Raw genomic sequence first — 20,756 nt, 5'->3', positions numbered from 1 at the left:
TGAGCTGATACGATCATTTATAGAAAAATATAATGTATCTTCTTTTCCTTAAAGTGTTGCAGAAAATGGTTTCAGATTGTATTTGCTTTGATATATATTATTACACATATATATTATCAGTTCAGTTCAGTCACTCAGTCATGTCCAACTCTTTGAGACCCCAGCATCCAGGCCTCCCTGTCCATCACCAACTTCCGGAGTTCACCCAAACTCAATGTCCATTGAGTCAGTGATGCCATCCAACCATCTCATCCTCTGTCATCCCCTTCTCCTCCCGCCTTCAGTCTTTCCCAGCATCAGGGTCTTTTCAAATGAAGCAGCTCTTCGCATCAGGTGGCCAAAATATTGGAGTTTCAGCTTCAACATCAGTCCTTCCAATGAACACCCAGGACTGATTTCCTTTAGGATGGACTGGTTGGATCCCCTTGCAGTCCAAGGGACTCTAAAAAGTCTCCTCTAACACCACAGTTCAAAAGCATCAATTCTTCAGTGCTCAGCTTTCTTTATAGTCCAACTCTCACATCCACACATGACTACTGGAAAAACCATAGCCTTGACTAGACGGACCTTTGTTGACAATGTAATTCTATAATATATATTATAGAATTTTCTTAATTATATGTATATATATATATTATATTGCTATGTATACTATATTGGAGAATGAAATGGCAATCCACTCCAGTATTCTTGCCAGAAAATTCCATGGACAGAGGAGCCTGGCGGGCTACAGTCCTTGGGGTTGCAGAGTGGGCCACAACTGAGTGACTGAGCACATACATATTATTTAGATGTATATATTACTTAATTCTAATTAAGAAAACTCTAAGATAAGTTTACTAAAAGGTCTAATTTATATCACCCTAATCACAGGAATAATAATTCGTACCATTTACTGAGCATTTATTATGGTGCAGGGACTCTGCTAAGACTTAAATTAAGCATGTATTACTTGAGTTAATCACTGCTTCAGCTTCATGAGGTTGATACTGTTGTTACAGGTAGGGGAACCAAGCCTTTCAGAGGCTAAGTGATCTGGCCAGTGTCACACAGTAAGTGTGGAGCTCTTACTGAAACTTAAAGAGTCTGCCTGAGAACCCATGTTCTTATAAACTGTTCTTTGAAAATTTGTCATTGAATATTTATTGAGAGTTTACTATATGAACTACTTTGTTAGGTATTATGTAGGACACAATTATTAAAAACAAGAACAAATAGGCCAAAACCCAAACCCACAGTTACTGTCTTTTGAGAACTTACAGTAAGTATTATAAGGGAGAGGCATGTATAAATGCAAAAAATAATAGAAATGTAGGACTTCTGAGGCAAAAATAATCCACTCTGTATAAGCCAGTTAGATAATGTTCCATGGAAGAAGTAGAAACATGTCTGAAAGGTTGGGTGGCATTTTGGTAACCATCATTTGGTACCCATTTTGGTGAATTTGGAGAGATGTTCTTCTATGCAGAGGATGAAGAATGAAAATACCACAGCAGCAAAGAGGAAATTTCGCTAAGTTGGTTGGTTGTTCCAGGGTTTTCAAGTTATAGAGCCAGTTTTGGGAGTGGCTTAATTTTTTTTTCTCCCTTCCAGTGTTATTGAGATATAATTGACATACAGCACTATAAAATTTAAGGAGTGCAATATAATGATGTGACTTATGAAATGATGACCACAATACGTTTAGTGAACATTCAGCATCTCATATAGCAATACAAAGTTAAATAGAAAAAAAATTCCTTCTGATCAGAACCCTTTAAGATTTATTCTCTTAACAACTTGCATATGTGAACCTACAGCAGTGTTAATTATATTTATGTTGTACATTACATCCCTAGGACTTATAGCTGAAAGTTAGAATGGCTTGAGGGTTAAGCCTAAAAGTTTGACTTTTATCTTGGTAGGCGTCAAAACTACATAGTTTGTCATGTCTGTGGTCAGAAGGCTGCTTTTTAAAGTGGGGCCATGACGTATAACCCTTGCCATCAACTGGTGAATGAAGCCCTACAATATGCTACCCAAGGAGAAGTATCTTTTAGCAGATGAGGAAACTAAGACACGTGGAGAGCAGGGGTACTGAGTTAATGACAGTGTGGGAACTAAACTCCAGTCTTCAGCTTCTTCTCCTCAAAACACCTTGTAAGAATAAGGGTATTGGGATATGGAGCCAACACATGTCTGATCTAAACATTGGCAGAGGTTTTGGTAGAAAAGCCAGTTTAAAACAGGTCTAAAACTCCCTTTAGCAGATGACTTAGCAAATACAACAGGTACTCTTATTTTTTTCTCCCTCTTCTTCCCTACAACAGTACCTATAACAGGTACTCTTAATGGTAGAAATAGAAGGAATGATAGGAAGCCCAGAATTTCCACTGAAAGTCCTCTCGTGGGCCTTCCCTGGTGGTCCAGGGGTTAAGACTGTGCTTCCACTGCAGGGGGCACAGGTTTGATCCCTGTTTGGGGTAAGATCCTGCGTGTCATGCAGCATGCTCCCCCCATGCTTTTTGTGACTTAATATAATCTGGAATGTCTTCAGAGAGTGAGGGTTTACAGTTCATCAGCTATGATAGAGGAAAAAAAATTGGAGGACTATCTGACTGCACGAGTGTGTGCCAAGCTGCTGCAGTCATGTCCGACACTATGTAGCCCACCAGGCTCCTCTGCCCATGGGATTCTCCAGGCAAGAATATTGGAGTGGGCTGCCATTCCCTTCTCCAGGGAATCTTCCCAACCCAGGGATCAAACTCACACCTCTTATATCTCCTGCATTGGCAGTCAGATTCTTTACCACTAGCGCCACCTGGGAAGCCAATCTGACTGTATACATGGGTCTTAAAGCAACGTTAGCCTTGCTGATGTCATCAAGAGAGCTATTGTTATTTTGTTCATTTCATTCTTATTTTGTTTGTACCCTTATTCTAACAAGGTGCTTTGAGGAGAAGAAGCTGAAGACAGGGTTTAGTTCCCACACTACTGTTAACTCTGTACAGTTGCTCTCCATGTGTCTTAGTCTCCTCATTCGCTACAAGAGCCTTCTCCTTGGTTATCATATTATAGGGCTTTATTCACCAGTTGATGGCAAGGATTAAACATTGCCCTGCTTTAACCAACTCGTTAAAAAATAGAACTCATTTTATTTTCTGCCTTAGCTATCTTGACCTGGAAAAGGATCTACAGTTCTTCAGAATTTTTCTTCTGAGCGAGCTTTCCCTCGCTTTCCCAGCAATTTCCTTACCTGTGTTCGATTGGAACAGAACTTCTTGCACGTTTTCCACGAGAAATGAATCTGCTGTCACTCCCTCCAACTGTGGGTTTTGTTTCTCACCTAGTTTACAGTCATGTGTCATGTCTTTTTCTGATTCTTCTGTTATCTCATGACTTTTTTCTCCCCCCTCAAGGCGACAGCCCTGTACCGTGTCTGAAGTTTTCCATTTTTGTTGGGTGCTTTTTATATATGCGAAAGGTAAGGAAAGAGTAATATTTATTTCAATATTAGCTTACTTAAAAGTTCAGGTACTACTACGGTCAACCTATAATGTGTATCAGGAAAAGATGCTCACTGAAAAATTTCTCGAGGATTTGAATCCCACCTTCTTTTTTTTAAGTATTGCCATTTTATAAAGCTTTTGAATTTCTTTTCTTTCTTTATTTTTTTTTCCTCTGATATTTTCTCCCTTCCTCCCTCTTGATTTCTCTTTTTTTAAAAAAATTATTGATTCTTTTATTTTTGGTGCACGCGCTTTCTCCGGTAGTGGCGAGCGGGGGCTGCCCTCTCTGCGGGGCACAGGCTTCTCGCCGCAGCGGTTTCCCTCATGGAGCACAGGCTCTAGGGCACTCTGGTTTCAGCAGTCGCGGTACACCGGCCTAGTTGCTCCGCAGCACTGGATTTCTTTGCAGTGTACCAAATATTGTGCATTAAATGGACTATCCTTTAGTTTTGTTCTCACACAACACCTTTTCCAAAGCATATTATCTCTGAATTATGGGCTGAAATACGTGAGTGTGTCTGTGCTTTTGGCTTGGACTTGTATTTTGCACAAGACATGCCTTCCATAATGGAGTGGGACTAATCATTCTCAAAGTAATTTAGATTACTTTTTATGCCTTGTTCAGATAAACATGCTTGATCAAATGCCTTTAGATACAACTTATTTTCACTACCTTCTATTCTCACTTAACCTGCCCAAGGTCTGCGTTCAGTGAAATACATTTTTATGACTATCATCGTCCTGTGTTTCTATGTAAAAATGATTCTTAGTAATTTAAGGAAGAAAAGAAAGTACGGTTCTTTAGCTTTTTCTGTAGACTGTGTAGAATGCCTTTGCCATTAAGATAGCCTAATAAAATGCAAAGTTAAAATCAAAGAATTATAGAGCTGAAAGGTTTCTTCAGTAGGAGAGATTCTCACTATTAGCTCAACTTGCCCAATGTATTTATGTTAAAGAGTAAGTTACTGAGGCCCAGAAACCAGCTGCTGGAAGAAGAGCTAGGCTGTGAATCCACATCTAGAAGCTCTTGGTTTCATGCTGGGGGTGTGGGCCCTCCAGCAGGGATGTGTCACTCTGTTGGTGTCACTGTGATTGGTCTGATTGTTATAGGCTACAACTAATCCCCCCTTCCCCGAGCTGCATGCTTGACTGAAAAGAAAAATCTTTCTTTGTCCGAAGTAAGCTCTTGGTGATTTTCACTTTCCATCACACTGCATGTTTCTTTAGTGCGGATGAAGGTGGTGTGATCAGTGGCATGAAATGCGGAACATCTTAAGAGCACATAAACTGTTTCATGATGGTTTGACCATTCGCTGCCCCTCGGCTTACTGTGGGTGGTGTTATATATGATATTAATCTGGGCAGTAGGTTATGGGCAGGTATATCTGACTTAGAGGATTTTTGTCTGTTTTATGGAGGTAAGTATTTAGTACTGGTATATAAATTACTGGAAAAGAAGTGGATTGCCCTCAAGTAGGTTTTGGTCTCAGTTGAGCAACTGGGGGTGGCATATTTTTGTCTCTACAGTTATCTGAGTTTTTAATTTTATCTTACTGTTATTAATTCTGTCTGTAATTATTTGGTCTGAAGAGCCTTTGTCTACTCACAGTCCAGTGCTGCGATCATTTACGCTTCACTACGATCTTTTCCAGTAGAGTAGAATAGTTGGTTTTCTTCAGTTCTGGATTTCATTATTTGTGGGGGAGGTGTATTCTTTTATGGGCATCTTTTTCATGATTTTGTGTGCAACAGTGGGCATCCCAGATGATCTCATTCCTGATAAATAAGCTAACATTTGCCTGTTATCTTTGTTGACTTCCAATGGCAAGTACATACCAGTGACAAGTTTGGGCTTGTTGTCATGAAGGGCTTTGTGGCCTGAAGACTGTTAGGCACCACTTCCTGCTTTACATGATCTCCCAAGTCTTTAGTCAGATTATCTTTGTAGATTGAAAGAGAAAATATTTCACAAAGTGGGATTTATTTCTAAAGTCAGGATTGGAAAGGTAGACTCTGTCATGTTAGGAGAGTCCTGGAATTTAGATTCTGATCTTTAGGGGCATCTAAGTTGCTTGTAAGAAGTTACTGCTGCAGGTTTTTTCCTTCTACGGCAAGTACACACCAGCGACAAGTTTAGGCTTGTCTGTGTGATGGGCTTTTTAATTTGAAACTGGTAGGTACCACTTCCTGTTTTACATTTGAGGAATTGAGTATATTTTAATATTAAGCATCTTTATAGTCAAACCAAGCAAGTTAGTTTGGTTATATCAATGCAGAATTTAACCTATTAATTATCATTTGTGTTTTTGGCAACAGAAAAATATTTTTTTCTCTTTGATTCATTTAAATTGATTTGTTGAAATGTTTCACCTATTAAAAAAAATGAATTGCTTATCCTGATATGCTGAGGTAAGTGGTAAGTTTCTTTAGAGGAAAGAAGGAAAAAAGCCTGAAACAAAGTAGTATGAGTGTGTGTTTGTATTTAGTGTGAAAACGTCGAGGTTTAGAAATAATTCTTCAGATGTATGTTAGCTATTTAGATTGAATTCATCTGTTACTATGAGAATGTAAAGTCAATATGAAGCATATATAAGCAGTGTTTAGTGGAAGGAGGGTTATGCTTAAAGATACAAAATATCTAGAACTATGTTTTAATTTCTAAGAATAACTCGTTTTAACTGCCTGTAAAAACCTGTTTTCAATGTTAGAGATAAACTAGAACTACAAAAGTTATATGTTTCTATGGGTTTAGGTTTTGGTTTAGTTTTTTCTCTGTTACCAAGCATCAACAGTTATTCCCAGGATATTTGCTCTAGAACTGAAATATCTTTTATTGTGATCCTGTTGCGTTAGTTTGTATGAGCTTGTATTACTACATCAAAAAGCATTGAACTATTACTGCTAGGAGTCTGATTATAGTTTCTGGTCTTTTTAAAGTACATATATGCTAAAAAATAATTATATTAATTTTGAGCTTTTCCCAAATAAATATTTATACCAATTTTCTTGACAGAAAAGTATTTTCATATACAACAATTTCTTACAGCTTGAGATAATTTATGAAGTTGTATTCAGGGTTTTCAAAAGAAAAACCAGCGAAAGTAAGTTTGGACAGGCATTTAATAAATGCTTATTTAACAACTGTTAAGTGAATGGCATTTTTAGTGAAGTTTTGGTTTTTCTTAAACTCTTAGAAATTTATTAAACAATTAGTAATATTTCAAAATGTAAATTTGCCAAAACACTTTCTGTAGCTCTTGAGTCAGCCTTGCATATTGTTGTATAGTGACATTTTAATTAAAGGAAGAGATTATTTTTATAATATTGTAAAGTTGATGCAAATTTGACTCTCTAATTCTTTATAATCCTATAGGTAATTTTCCCATGATTAGTGATGACTTGGTTAATTCTTATCATCTTCTGCTGTGTGCTTTGGACTTAGTTTATGGAAATGCCCTTCAATGTTCCAATCGTAAAGAACTTGTGAACCCTAATTTTAAGGGTAAGTTTGTAAATCAGGGACTCAGATGACTCACATGTCTACACTATGTTTACTCTTGAGGGTTGTATACATAGTACAGGTTTCCTAGCATCAGAGAACATAAATGCTTTCCCACGCTTCATCACCATAGTTATCCCAGAGTACTCAGAACTAGGAGTCGAGCTCTCTGTAAAAATATCTGTAGAAAGAGAAATCGCAAATATCACAACATTTTTAAAGTGTTAGATGACAACTTTAGAAGTTTCTGAAATATATACTCAATGAGAAGAAGGAATTTAGAAATCTGGAGTAGCAATGATGACATTCAAGCTGACAGTGGTTTTGTGCGATGGCAAGTTTCATGCCTGACACACAGGAGGAGGTCAAAGAAGATTTGTTGAAAGATTTATTCATTCAAGTATTTTCTACAGAAGAGGAATACCTATGGTTCTAAAATAATTAAAATGCATTTTCAACTCTGAAAGGTGTGTGGAAAGGATCATTATTTTGGCAATGCATTTAGCAGGCTTTAAGGTGTAGAATTTCTATGAATGATATACAGTAAGAGGCCAAATTATGATTTATAAAGCAAATATTTAACAAGTACTTATTGAACTAGTATGTAATGCTCTTGCTGCTTGAATAATACCTTGGTCGGATTCTGAGCGATTGTCAGTTTTGAAGTGGTTATGATGAGAATTTCAGCCTGTCCAACTCACATGGCAGACTTTTCAAGTTAGTGGAGTTAATTACTTCAGTTGCTCCTGGTTTGGTAAGTCTAGTGTCCTCTGTATTCTGTCCTTTCATTTATTTTCTTCCTAACTCCCTTTTGTATTTCTATATCGCTGGTTCCCTTCATTTTTCCCCTCTTCTTTTATTTATTATTTGTGGGGGTTTTTTTGCCTTGCATTGAGTCTAGGGCAAGAAGGGCTGTAAAGTAATATAATAAAAACATCTAATGTAATTAACTCAAAGTATATAAAGAGTATGTGCTTTGAACAGTAACTTTTCTATTTGACTTTTTTATTTGAATGTAACACTTCTTTTGCAAAATTTAATTTTTCTGTTTTGTAGATATTATAGTAGTATAAAAAATATTTTTTTAGTTTTTCTTTTTTAACTCTCTCCAGATAGATAACTGAATAACTGAAATCTTTGGGGTCATAATAAAAGCTTTACTGCTATTTGCTATTTTTGAAGTGTATTTAAACAGTTAAATTAGCACCTTACACTATTTCCTATACATGCATGTGCTAACAACTCATGTGCTGATTAGACTCTGTGTTATTTATATCTTAATTTATTACAGTTAGGCTTGTTGAATGCTACCTGATATCTCTGTTCTGTGCTTTTACCTATCATAGGTCTATCTGAAGATTTTCATGCTAAGGATTCTAAACCTTCCTCTGACCCACCTTGTGTTATTGAGAAACTGTGTTCCTTACATGACGGCTTAGTTTTGGAAGCAAAAGGAATAAAGGAACATTTCTGGAAACCTTATATTAGGAAGCTTTATGAAAAAAAGGTTTGTAAGTAGAAAGAAATGATTTGAAAATATTTTCTGGGTAAAGACTTGATTTAATATGACTTAAGGATCTTTTTTTTCATCATAGCTCCTTAAGGGAAAAGAAGAAAATCTTACTGGTTTTTTAGAACCTGGGAATTTTGGAGAGAGTTTGTGAGTACTTCTGTTATAAAAAGTGTTTTCATACTTTATGTGCTCAGGAAATGTCAGAGTTTAATGTTTTTATTGTTTGTATCCTGGAAATTTAGAATATGTTTTGTGGCAGAATATAGGGATGCAGTAAAAAATTCTATCAACTCTTACTTGAAGCACACGTTTTGAAGTAGTTGAAAATTGTGCGGATGTTTTAAAGCTCTGATAGTTAAATTTTGGGATCATGATTTAAAATCCTTTTGGAACTACCCAGGTGGCGAATGGTGCTGTGGAAGCACTGAGGTCTTCACAGGTGCCTGGAGCAGCCGGGAGAGAGAAGTCGGCTGGCAGCTTGGTACAGGGCACCCACCCTGGAATACTGTCAGCAAAATACACTTCCTGTACAAGGCATGAGTGTAGTGGAGCACACCTGCATTTCTATACTCCTCAGTTTTTATCTTGGTGATCCCACTAAAATATAACTTTCACAGACTATTAGAATTTTTAGTAAATGAAAACAATGGAACAAGCAGCCTCACACAACTTCAAATGGCAGTTCTGCAAGTGTACATCTTGCCTGTTTTTCCCCCTCTAGTAAAGCCATCAATAAAGCGTATGAGGAGTATGTTTTATCTGCTGGGAATCTGGATGAGCGGATTTTTCTGGGCGAGGATGCTGAAGAGGAAATTGGGACTCTCTCAAGGTGCCTGAACACTGGTGCAGGAACAGAGACTGCTGAGAGGGTGCAGATGAAGACCATCCTGCAGCAGCACTTTGACAAGGTGAGCCGAGCCAGGCCGGAGCAGCAGTGCGAGAGCAGGTGCGCCGAGGGCCTGCTTTATTCTGGCAGCTGAGTGTGTATGCGTGCTTTACTGGCTTCCAGTACAAAAAAGAAAATTCACATCCTCCTTATTGCAGCTGAAAAGGTTATCTCTGTCTTTATTATTTTAACTTTTGTTGACATTGACTTTCACAAGTTTTGGTTAGATCTGTGAAAAAGAATTTAATATAAATGTCAACAAATGCCTCATGCTGGTTGTTGGTTTTGAAAAGATGGGCCAGGGATATACAGCTGTTACATACTGAACATAGTAGGCATTTCGAAAATGTTGATTGACCCGAATTAGTACCTTCATCTAAGACACTAGGGAAACTGAGAATCTGTAGTCTTTAAGAAAACTCTCTTAAACTGAGTTTCAGGATCATGTGTTATTTCAGGCAGGATGATGGAGACTGAGAGTTTCCCTTCTGTTGTGTGGTGTTCATAGAAAATAAGCAACTTCTGACAGGTACTTCCAGAGGCGGTGTGGCTAATTCCAAGGGGTAACTCACCTGTAAGACCTGAATCAAGGCTGGTTTGCTTTTTTGATTCAGCAAATATTCTCAAGATATTCTATATACCGGGTTGTATCCTAGACACTGGGACTACACCAGTGAACAAAACAGCTATGAATATCCTGTTTAATATTCTGATGTGGGGAGATGGATAAGAGATAAACAAATAAATATATAGTATATCAGATGATGATAAATGAAGAAAACTAAAATAGAGTAGTAGAACAAAGTATTGAGAAGAGAGAATGGGTGGGCCTTGGGCTTCTGGGTGTAGATAGGGTGGTTGGAAAAGGCATCTCTAAGGAGGTAGTATTAACGTGGGCCTGAAGAAGGTGAGGAAGCAAGTTATGGGAATAGCTGGGGAATGTATTTGAAATCAAGACAACAGCAAGCACAAAGCCGCGAGGTACAGACATGGTTGGCTTTTTGGAGGAACAGTGAGTGAGAACACTACCACACACTAGTGTGGTAGAAATTGAATGAGTGAGAGAAATAATGACTGAGAGCTGAAGCGGGGTGGACCAAGGGGACAGGCCAACCGTAGAGGACTGAAAGCTGTGGGAAGGTGTTTACTTTTGTTCTGCTTGAGAGGAACGCCGTTAGGAAGGTATTGTAGAGAACAGTGACTGATGGAATCTGGTTTACATTTTTAAAAGGGCTTGTGAAGAGGTGGGATGGGGCAGGGGTAGGAGTAAGGAATTAAGAGGCTATTGCAGTGATTCTGGTGATAATTCATGGTGTCTTGAATCAGAAAAGTGGTTGTATTTGGGGTCTGTTATGGAGACAGCATCCACAGAATTTACTGATGGCTTGGATCTAGGGTGTGCAAGAAAGAAAACAGTGAGGACTCCAGTTGGGTGCATGGTATAAAAGCTAATGTCCTTGCAGATGTCTGGAAGGTCATCAGTGATGTAACCCCACTCCCTCTCTGAATTCATCTCTCACCACCTTCTTCCTCACTGTTTCCACTCATGTCACATTAGCCTCCTTTTTCCTTCTTCAGATATGCCAAGCCTACTTCCAACTCAGAGCAAGCTGTTTCCTTGGCCTGTGGTGTGTTTCTTCAAGATACTCATGTGGTTCAATTGTTCACTTCCTCCAGATCTCTAATAACCCGACTACTATATAAAATAACAACCACCAGCATCCTCCCATACCTCAAGACTTCCTTTCCCACTTACTCTGTGATTAGTGTTAGTATTAATCACTGTCTGATGGTTGGTAGGTAGGTAGGAAGAATTGTTTATCTGAAGATGATAGATAAAGACAGAAGGAGGAAGAGGGGAAGGAAGGATAGATGGACTGTTTATTATCTGTCTCCTTGCATTACAGTCTAAGCTTCATGAGGTCTGTGATGAGTGTTGTGTTCAGTGCTTGTAGGCATTACATAGTTATTTACTATTGACAGTTACTGAGGGGAGAAAGAAGAGTCTAGGGGGGTGAAAATCAAGAGTCACAGTTATGAGCATGTTCAATGTGAGATGTCTCTTAGACATTCTAGTAGAGGAGCTAAGTAGGCAGTTAAGAGATATACAAGACTAGGGCTTCCCTGGTGGTCCAGTGGTTAAGAATCCACCTGCCAATGTAGGGGACACAGATTCAGTCCCTGGCCTGGAAAGATTCCACATGCTGTGAACTAAGCAACTAAGCCCATGAGCTGCCACTACTGAGCCAGCATGCCTAGAGCCTGTGCTCGCAACAAGAGAAGCCACCAGAATGAGAAGCCTGAGCATCGCAACAAAGAGCAGCCCCTACTTGCTGCAACTAGAGAAAGCCTGCACACAGCAACAGTGACCCAGTGCGGCCAAAAAAAAAAAAATGATGAATAAATCCTTATTAAAGAGAGAGATATAAGACTAGCGTTCACAGCAAATGTAAAGGCCATATATATAAGTACCTGTGTATGTGCGCTCAGTCATGTCTGACTCTTTGCAACCCCACGGACTAAAGCTTGCCAGGCTCCTCTGTCCAGGCAAGAAGACTGGAGTGAGTTGCCATGCCCTCCTCCAGGGGATCTTCCCGATCCAAGGATCAAACCAGCCTCTCTTGTCTCCTGTATTGGGTTCTTTACCTCTAGCGCCACCTGTGAAACCCATAGGACTTCACACACACCTATACATAGAGTCATTAGGATACAGATGGCTTTTAAAGTTATGGAATTAGGAGAGGTTACCTAGTAGTATGAGTTGCCGGGCAATAAAAGGTCTAAGGAGTTAAAGACTCTTCTTGATCAGAATGCACAGGAAGTTTTAAGCTAAGAATTTAAACGGGGCTACCAAGAAGCCCCGTGCCGACCTTGAGGACTGTGGGCAGGAAGTTGTTTGTGGTCGTCCTACCTCGTTTCCTTTGTGGAAGCACTGCTGCCTGTAGGCATGGTGGTGAGATGCTGCTGGCTGCTGTCATTTCTCCTTCCAGAAAGGCTCCGGGTCATACACAGGGAAGACGGTGGCTGCAAGGAGAGCTGCTCAGGGACTCCCCTGGTGGCCCAGGGGTTAAGACTCTGTCTCCCAATGCAGGGGGCCCAGGTCTGATCCCAGTGCTGCAACTAAAGAACCTGCATATGGCAACAAAGATCCCAAGTGCGGCAACTAAGAACTAACGAAGCCAGAAAAAACAGCTGTTAAGTACTGAGAAAAATCTTCTGAATGTAGTTAATCAACCTAGATCATTTTATTGACCTAAAAAAGTTATAGAATTAATTTCTTTGAAGCAGAGTGGAAGTCTTTGCTCTACTCTTAAGTCACAGAGAAAGCATGTAGATTTATTTCTATATAGTGGATTTCTGTGTTTTTCTGTATGTCGTGGAACTCGAACAGTTCTGTTGCCAGGTAAAATTTTTGGTGGGTGTTTTTACAGCTGTCTCTGGAATAAGTACATTTACTACATAAGGAAACGTAGTCTGTCTTGAGTATTAAAAAATTCTTAAGCTATCTTAACCTTTGTTGGAAATATAGAAAAAGATATTTTATTAGACTGTGTATTCATACTTAAATTCTTTGGCGTCAAGTTGTATCTTTTTCATTTTTGTGTTCAAGAATTTCACTTGAACTTATTTCTCTGAAGGTCTGTCTGCTTTAGGGGGGAAGCCTGTGATAGATTCTAGAAACTAAAGGAGGGGCAAGAAGACTGCAGAAGGCTCTTCTGCATCAGGCTGTGCTCTGCATCTAGGGAGGCTTGCTTTATCCTCTCTGTGAAGCAAGATTTGATTATTCAGAGGGGCTTTTGGGAAATCATGGATTTCATTTGGGCCAGATTTAATTCTCAGCTTTCCTTTGTAAGTCTTTGAATGATTACAAAAATAACAGTAGATGGGAGTTATGAAATTATGTTTGTCAGAGATAGCCTTAATATTTTCATGCTTCTTTTTGCTTTCAAGTTAAGTTTTGAAGGAAGAATAATAGGGAACTATGCCTTATTTTAAACATTAACTTTTTTTTTTTTAATCTGTGCCACATGGTGAGGCTTGTGGGATCTTAGTTCCCAACCGGGCATTGAACCTCTGCCCTTGGCAGTGAAAGTTCAGAGCCCTAACCACAGGACTGCTGGGGAATTCCCATAAATATTTTTTAAGAGATAAACTTCTTGGTTGGCTAAAGTATAGATTGTCCTTTAACACAATTTCACATGGATAGTGATGTCTCTTAGTGGTATTATATTTAAATTCCAAGAAAGTGGTGACATTTGAATCACTAATATTTATCAGTAATGTAAAGATAAAGTCTGATTGGCTTGAATTCCCATTTATGAAGTGACTGACAGTCTCTTTGACCTGAGATACTGTTCCTTTCCCCCCTTTAGTCTAAAGCACTTAGAGTCTCCACACCACTTACCGGTGTGAGGTACATTAAGGACAGCAGCCCTTGTGTGACTCCAGTTTCTACAGCTACACACAGCTTGAGTCGCCTTCACACCATGCTCACCGGCCTCAGGAATGCACCGAGTGAGAAGCTGGAACAGACCCTCAGGTTAGTCTGAGCCCTTCTTGCCTTCTAAGACTTGGTTGTTGACTGTCTTCCAATGTTTTATTTTAATGTTTTGCCATTTGTGCCTTAATTCACCCATTGATAATTCTATATCAAGTTATGCTCAGTTCTGTTGTTAGTCCTTAGAGGACAGAAAAGGTATGAATAGAAAATGATCCTTTAAAAAATAATAATAATAAATAAAAATAAAAAAAAAGAAAATGATCCTTTTTTCTCAGTATCTTAGTCCATTTGGGCTGCTATACAGAATATGGTAGACTGAGTATTGGTGGCTTAGAAACAACAGAAATTAATTTCTAACAGTTCTAAAGGCTGGAAGTCCAGGCTCGAGATGCGAACAGTCAGTGTCTGGTGAGGACTGCTTCCTGGTTCGTAGACAGCTGTGCTTTTGCTGTGTCCTCATGTAGCAGAAGGAAGAAGGGAGCTCGCTTGGGTTTTCTTTATAGGGGCTCTAATCCTATTCATGAGGACCGCCCCCCTCGTGACCTAATCACCTCCCAAATTCCCCACCTCTGTACATTAACCTTGGGGATTAGATTTCAATACATGAAATTGAGGTAGGAGTAGGAGGGGAGCAACTGCAGACGTTCAGTTCATCGCTCTCAGATGTTTTTAAACATAGTTCAGGAGACAGTAACTAATAACACTAGATACTGTAGAATAAAACACTGACCTGTCTATTATCAGTTATTCTATCTTAAGATTTCAAGGAAAGAGGGATCAGTAAAGATGGGCATCTGTCAAAGAACTTCAAAATAAGGACTGAATCTGAGCGAACTTCTGAAGGGTGGGTCACATTTGAAAGGATAGCCAGTTAGATTCACAGCCAATATAAAACCACCGTACCTTTTCTAAGTTCTAGAAAACACCCTTAGCCTGGAAAGGTAGTCAGCTGCCTTTAGTTCCTTTGATCTGTCTGATACTAGTAAGAGTAAAGGGAACTTTAGTGGAAAACACAATAGACTGAATTTCATTACCTGTGCATAATTTTTAGCAAATTTATTTGACAAATTACCTTCAAGACTGCTTCTATTCCTGAACATTTATGATTTAATGACATAGATCCTATGAGAGACCATTTAATTTCTGGCAGTATAGTATAAGAAAGCTCTGTATAAGCATACAGTAATTTCCCACTCATAGCCACACATATTAAATATCAAGGCTGATCAGTTTTCCTGTACATTTGTATGAAGTCTACTTTATTCATAAACTGAATTGTGATTGACACCCAATAGGCTTTTTCTGTATGACCTCTTCCTAAGTCATATTGCTCAGATGAATCTTGTTTACCTAGAATTCAGAAGCATTTTATAAATACATTTTGGAAGGCTGTCAACCTCTGTGTCTACCAGATCTCCTTGCAGTCTCTAACTAGGTGTAACAGCTTCTTTAATCTTAAATACCATTGCTGCTGCTGCTGCTAAGTCGCCTCAGTCATGTCCAACTCTGTGTGACCCCATAGACGGCAGCCCACCAGGCTCCCCCATTCCTGGGATTCTCCAGGCAAGAACACTGGAGTGGGTTGCCATTTCCTTCTCCAATGCATAAAAGTGAAAAGTCAAAGTGAAGTCGCTCAGTCGGAGCCCACCAGGCTCCTCCGTCCATGGGATTTTCCAGGCAAGAGTACTGGAATACCATTAGTGGGGTTAAATATTGCCAGTAGATACTAGGTAGAACCAAAGAGTCCTGTTGTTGTAACCTCTGTGTGTATTCATAAATAAAATTCTGCTTACGTATGATATTCAGTAGCCATTAGTATCAGGACTATAATTGATTTTTACTTCCTTTGTAATTTTCTAAACTTGCTGCATTTCTACAGTGAATATATATGTTATGATCAAGATAAAAACATAGTTATTACAAAAGCCCACATGGTGATCATTTATATTATGCTTCTGAATTGAACATATAGTGTTTTTCAAGTAAAAGTAGAAAAATCAATGAAATAAACTTCATTTTGGAGGAAAAAATGTAGAATGCCACTAATGATTTATATGACTTTGTTGTAGTATAGATTATATAACCCTTCATTCTGTTTTCTTCCAGGAGTCCTTAATAAGAGTTGTGCTGCTATCTGGGGAAAGAGTTGAGGGCAATTTTGTTTGTCAACAGTGATTGCAGATGTGTAGGGTAGGTGGGGGCCAGTCACGTACATCAAATGGGCACTGGTCAGAGTTGCTCCATGGAATAAATATTTTTCATTCAAATGGTAATACTAACAGCTTTGATAAGGAAGTATGGGATTGCCTGGATTAATTGGGATGTGTATAGTTTCTGCTCAAAGTATTTGATATTTACAGGTTAAAATTACTCTGAAATTCCAGAGTTGTAAACAGTTTATCACTTTGTGACTTGGCAAGACCCTTAAATAATTTCTTCTTCTTTTTTTAGGTCATGTTCCAGAGATCCAACCCAGGCTATTGCCAACAGATTGAAAGAAATGTATGAGATATATTCTCAGCATTTCCAGTCAGAGGAGGATGGCAGTAATTGTGCTAAAGGTAAGACTTAATATTACCCATATTGTTCTCATTTTTGAAATTTTACTATTAATATGTGGATTTCTTTCTTGGAAAAATGTGGATTTCTTTCTTGGAAACCGAGTCAGAAATTGACTCTAGTCTGAGGGCCACAATACGGATATCCAACTTTTCTGTCAACAGATTTCTGGGCTACTCTCAAAAGAGAGAAATTTTAGATTGATAATCTTTATTATGTTGGACTTCTGGCACTTAAAAAAATCTTTAATTTTCATTTGTAGACTGGATATTACATATAGAACTATAGTGATTCCTCACAGTATTAAGAACAAGGACAGAAGATATAGCTGTTACCTGCCCAGGCTTGTTCTTGGAGTTGTTTGATGGCATGAAGTATAAGTACCAAATAGTGCAGTAGCAAGCCAGTCACATGCCTCTTAGCACAGAGCTGCTCTATTCAGAATTTAAAAAAAGAAAAAAGTGTGATCTTGATGGGGTGCTATTACAGTTTTTATGTACAAATTTTATTTTCAATTTTAGAAAAATTTCAGTGTTACCATGAAGAAAATGTTAAGGAATCTTAGGGACGGTTGAAATAGTAGCTCTAGGAAATACATACATATATATGAAGTGTTGGGGTTGGTTTTTAAATTGTATTCTGTGAGTAGGGGATGGGATAGACCCTCATTTTCCACAATACTTATGTTCTTTGCATGTGGCTTTTGTGTTTTGTTTTTTTTTATTCAGATATTGCCAGCAGACATTTTCGTTTTGCAGAGATGCTTTACTATAAAGTATTAGAATCTGTTATTGAGCAGGAACAAAAAAGACTGGGAGACATGGATTTATCTGTGAGTAAATAACCAATGTACTGAGCAGCACAATAAAATGTAGTTCCCTTTCAGCCCAACCCACCAAGAAACTAGCCATTATTGAAAAAATAATATATGACTTTGAGGGAATAAGATTGTCATCTAAGGAAACTTGTGTTCTGAGCCTCTCATCTCTGGTTGCCCACTTAGTGTTTCTCATCACAGCAGGCTGTGTGTTATCACTTAGAGACTCTGTGGGTAATAAGACTCTTTAGTCAAGGTTAACACATTCAGACTTAGCCTTAACTGAGGTTTTCAAATAACATGGAGTTTTAATTCAAGCCTTGTATAGAATAAATTGAGTACTGACTATATAGGAATTTAATATAAATATTCAACCATTGATCTTTGACTAAGGTAATTTTTCTAGATTGTGGAAGTAATGCTTGCTTTTAATGACCTCAATAAAGATAATTTAAAAATAAATAACATTTTAATGAAAACTGTAAAATTGACAAATAATGGTTCTGACTCTTTATAACTATCTACAGTGCTTTTATTCTGTATAAAAATATGGCTGTGTATACAATGGAATGTTAATGATAAAATAGAATGAAATTCTGCCATTTGCATGTGTGGATGGACCTAGAGAATACTAAGTGAAATAATGTCACTTACATATGTAATCTTAAAAATATGCAAAAGAGAAACAGACCCACTGATACAGAAAACAAACTTTTGGTTACCAAAGGGGAGAGGGAAGTAGGAAAGGATAAATTAGGACTATGGGATTAACTATACTAACTGCTATATCCCTGGAGAAGGAAATAGATAAGCAACAAGGATATTCTGTATAGCACAATAAATTATAGCCATTGTCTTATATTATTTCTAGAGTATAATCTGCAAAAATACTGAATCATTACACTGTACACCTGAAACTAATGTAACATTGTAAATCAACTGAACTTCAGTAAAAATAGTATATGGTGGTTGAAATTTAAAAGGCTGTTTTAGAACAGTTTTTCTTTTTTAAATTTTGAGACATACAGAAGAGTATAAAAATGTTCCTAGATGTTGAAGCTTTGTTTTTTTATAGGGCATTCTGGAACAAGATGCATTCCACAGATCACTCTTGGCGTGCTGCCTTGAGGTCGTCACTTTTTCTTATAAGCCTCCTGGGAATTTTCCATTTATTACTGAAATATTCGATGTGCCACTTTATCATTTTTACAAGGTATTTTTAAAAATCTGATACTGATGAGGAAATTGTAAAAGAGAGTAACATCTTGTTAGTCATCTAATCCATTTTAATATGGAAGTACATTTCTTCTGTTTTAAATTACATATTTAATAATTTGCACTCTAAATGGGGAGCAGAGAAGAAAAAGGAGAGTCTTAAGAACTATATAAATTATTTTAATATGTATAGACCTATTTTGTATAAAAGTTTCATATGATTCCTCCATTTATCTGATAGTCTTTTAGAATACTTTCTTTTTATAAGGTAAGAAAGTTTATAAAAAGTAGCAAATTATCACTAGCTAATCATGATAGCAACCTTCCTTTTAATTTTATGAAAATTAAATGAAAGTGTCTTTCAGAAAAGAACTTTTCACATGTTATATAGAGGCACACAGTTACAGCACTGATTTGGTTTCCCACTTGATATTGATATAGTATATAAACTTATCTTAATTCTCATACACTGCTGCTGCTAGTTTGCTTCAGTCATGTGTGACTCTGTGCGACCCCATAGACGGCAGCCCACTAGGCTCCTCTGTCCCTGGGATTCTCCAGACAAGAACACTGGAGTGGGTTGCCATTTCCTTCTCCAATGCATGAAAGTGAAAAGTGAAAGTGAAGTCGCTCAGTCGTGCCCAACTCTTAGCAACCCCATGGACTGGAGCCTACCAGGCTCCTCTGTCCATGGAATTTTCCAGGCAAGAGTACTGGAGTAGGGTGCCATTGCCTTCTCATACACTAGTCAAAACTAATTTTTATAGTGGCATAGACTTTTCAGTTTTTAAATATCACATTTTGAGTCATGTATCTTAATCTCAGTAGATAGAGCATGTTTTTTAAAGATTTTTGAAATGTATTACTGTACAAAAGATTTTAGATGGCTCATACCTGCAATTCAAATAATTATTTATTAAGGTAATGAAATGAAGAGCAGCTGTTTCAAAATAGTATTCTTTAACCTTAATTTTTCATTAATTGACTTCTGTTTCTATAAATATGTAAAAAATATTGAAATATGTTTGCCCATTTTGCTTTTCCACTTGAATAATTTTCTTGTTAAAAGTTATTACTAAACAAACCAAGACATTTTGAAACATTTCAGGTGATAGAAGTATTCATTAGAGCAGAAGATGGCCTTTGTAGAGAAGTGGTAAAACACCTTAATCAGATTGAAGAACAAATCTTGGATCATTTAGCTTGGAAACCAGAGTCTCCGCTCTGGGACAGGATTAGAGACAATGAAAACAGAGTTCCCACATGCGAAGAGGTTTGTGAAAAGATCTTAACATCTTTCTGTGACAAAAAGCCTACCAATATCTATCCTATTCATAATTCTCTTTCACTGACCACAGTTAAACTTAGCATCTTGCTCATAAGTGTGGGAGGGTAACAGCTGGGTGTAATTTGGTACAGTCACCTCTGTATCTACGAGGAAACAAGAGTCAAATGATTAGTGACTGCCCCAAGGTTTTAGTGACAGAGTAAGAATTCAGTGTTCTCTCTTGATTTCCTAATCAAGTTTCTATACTTTAAAATGGTTGATTGTCTAATTCTCCAATGAGTAATGAAGGTTAATTTGTATTTAGTATCCAGTTATTAGGTTTGAATTTTTTAAACCTGCCAGAATTTTTTAAAAGATTTACTTATTTTTTTTGGCTGTGCTGGGTCTTCATTGCTGCACTTGGGCTTTCTCTGGTTGCTGCAAGGAGGGGCTGCTCTCTGGTGTGCAGGCTTCTCATTGGGTGACTTCTCTTGTTGCAAAGCACGGGCTCCAGGGTGCACGGGCTTCAGTAATTGCTTGGGGGCAAGTGGGATCTTCTTGGACCAGGGATCGAACTCATGTCTTCTGCATTGGCAGGCAGATTCCTATCCACTGCACCACCAAGAAAGTCCCAGAATTTTTTTTTAATTCAGTATGAAAGTGAAAAAGATAGGTGATTTTATTTAGGTGGAAAAACTGATGAGCCAAGATAATTTCCTTTTGCCTTAGATTATTATTTTTTGGTTTGCCTTAGATTATTATTTTTTGGTGTTTAAAAAAAAAACTTTTTTGAATAATGGTATTTTGTGTAAACATTTCTTAATAGGTCATGCCACCTCAGAACCTGGAAAGAGCAGATGAAATTTGTATTGCTGGCTCACCTCTGACTCCCAGAAGGGTGAGTGAAGTTCGTGCTGATACTGGAGGACTCGGAAGAAGTAAGTTTAAAATACTAGGGGAAGTATTTTGGGGATTTAAATTCCATCCAAAACTACAGATAAAGTTATTAGG

General features: G+C 37.8%; 1 protein-coding gene across 3 annotated transcripts in view; it reads left to right on the top strand.

Moving 5' to 3' along the window:
• RBL2 (RB transcriptional corepressor like 2) overlaps positions 1–20,756 on the top strand; it is a 46,774-nt gene that overhangs the window by 9,767 nt on the left and 16,251 nt on the right. The window contains exons 4-14 of one of the 3 annotated variants that reach the window (XM_040253841.1): positions 3,399–3,463; positions 6,862–6,990; positions 8,334–8,494; positions 8,583–8,647; positions 9,222–9,408; positions 13,760–13,926; positions 16,339–16,448; positions 17,175–17,278; positions 18,339–18,476; positions 19,587–19,751; positions 20,572–20,683. In XM_040253841.1, the coding sequence (XP_040109775.1) occupies positions 3,399–3,463; positions 6,862–6,990; positions 8,334–8,494; positions 8,583–8,647; positions 9,222–9,408; positions 13,760–13,926; positions 16,339–16,448; positions 17,175–17,278; positions 18,339–18,476; positions 19,587–19,751; positions 20,572–20,683 (1,403 nt within the window). Of the gene's footprint in view, positions 1–3,398; positions 3,464–5,115; positions 5,662–5,878; positions 5,898–6,861; positions 6,991–8,333; positions 8,495–8,582; positions 8,648–9,221; positions 9,409–13,759; positions 13,927–16,338; positions 16,449–17,174; positions 17,279–18,338; positions 18,477–19,586; positions 19,752–20,571; positions 20,684–20,756 lie in introns of those variants that run through there. The other 2 variants (XM_040253843.1, XM_040253842.1) reach the window with 2 other exon arrangements.

The sequence above is a fragment of the Oryx dammah genome, unplaced genomic scaffold (assembly GCF_014754425.2).
Source record: "Oryx dammah isolate SB20612 unplaced genomic scaffold, SCBI_Odam_1.1 HiC_scaffold_13, whole genome shotgun sequence".
Taxonomy (NCBI): Eukaryota; Metazoa; Chordata; class Mammalia; order Artiodactyla; family Bovidae; genus Oryx; species Oryx dammah.
The sequence above is the reverse complement of the archived record's forward strand: the minus strand, read 5'-3'. Positions and strand labels throughout refer to the sequence as shown.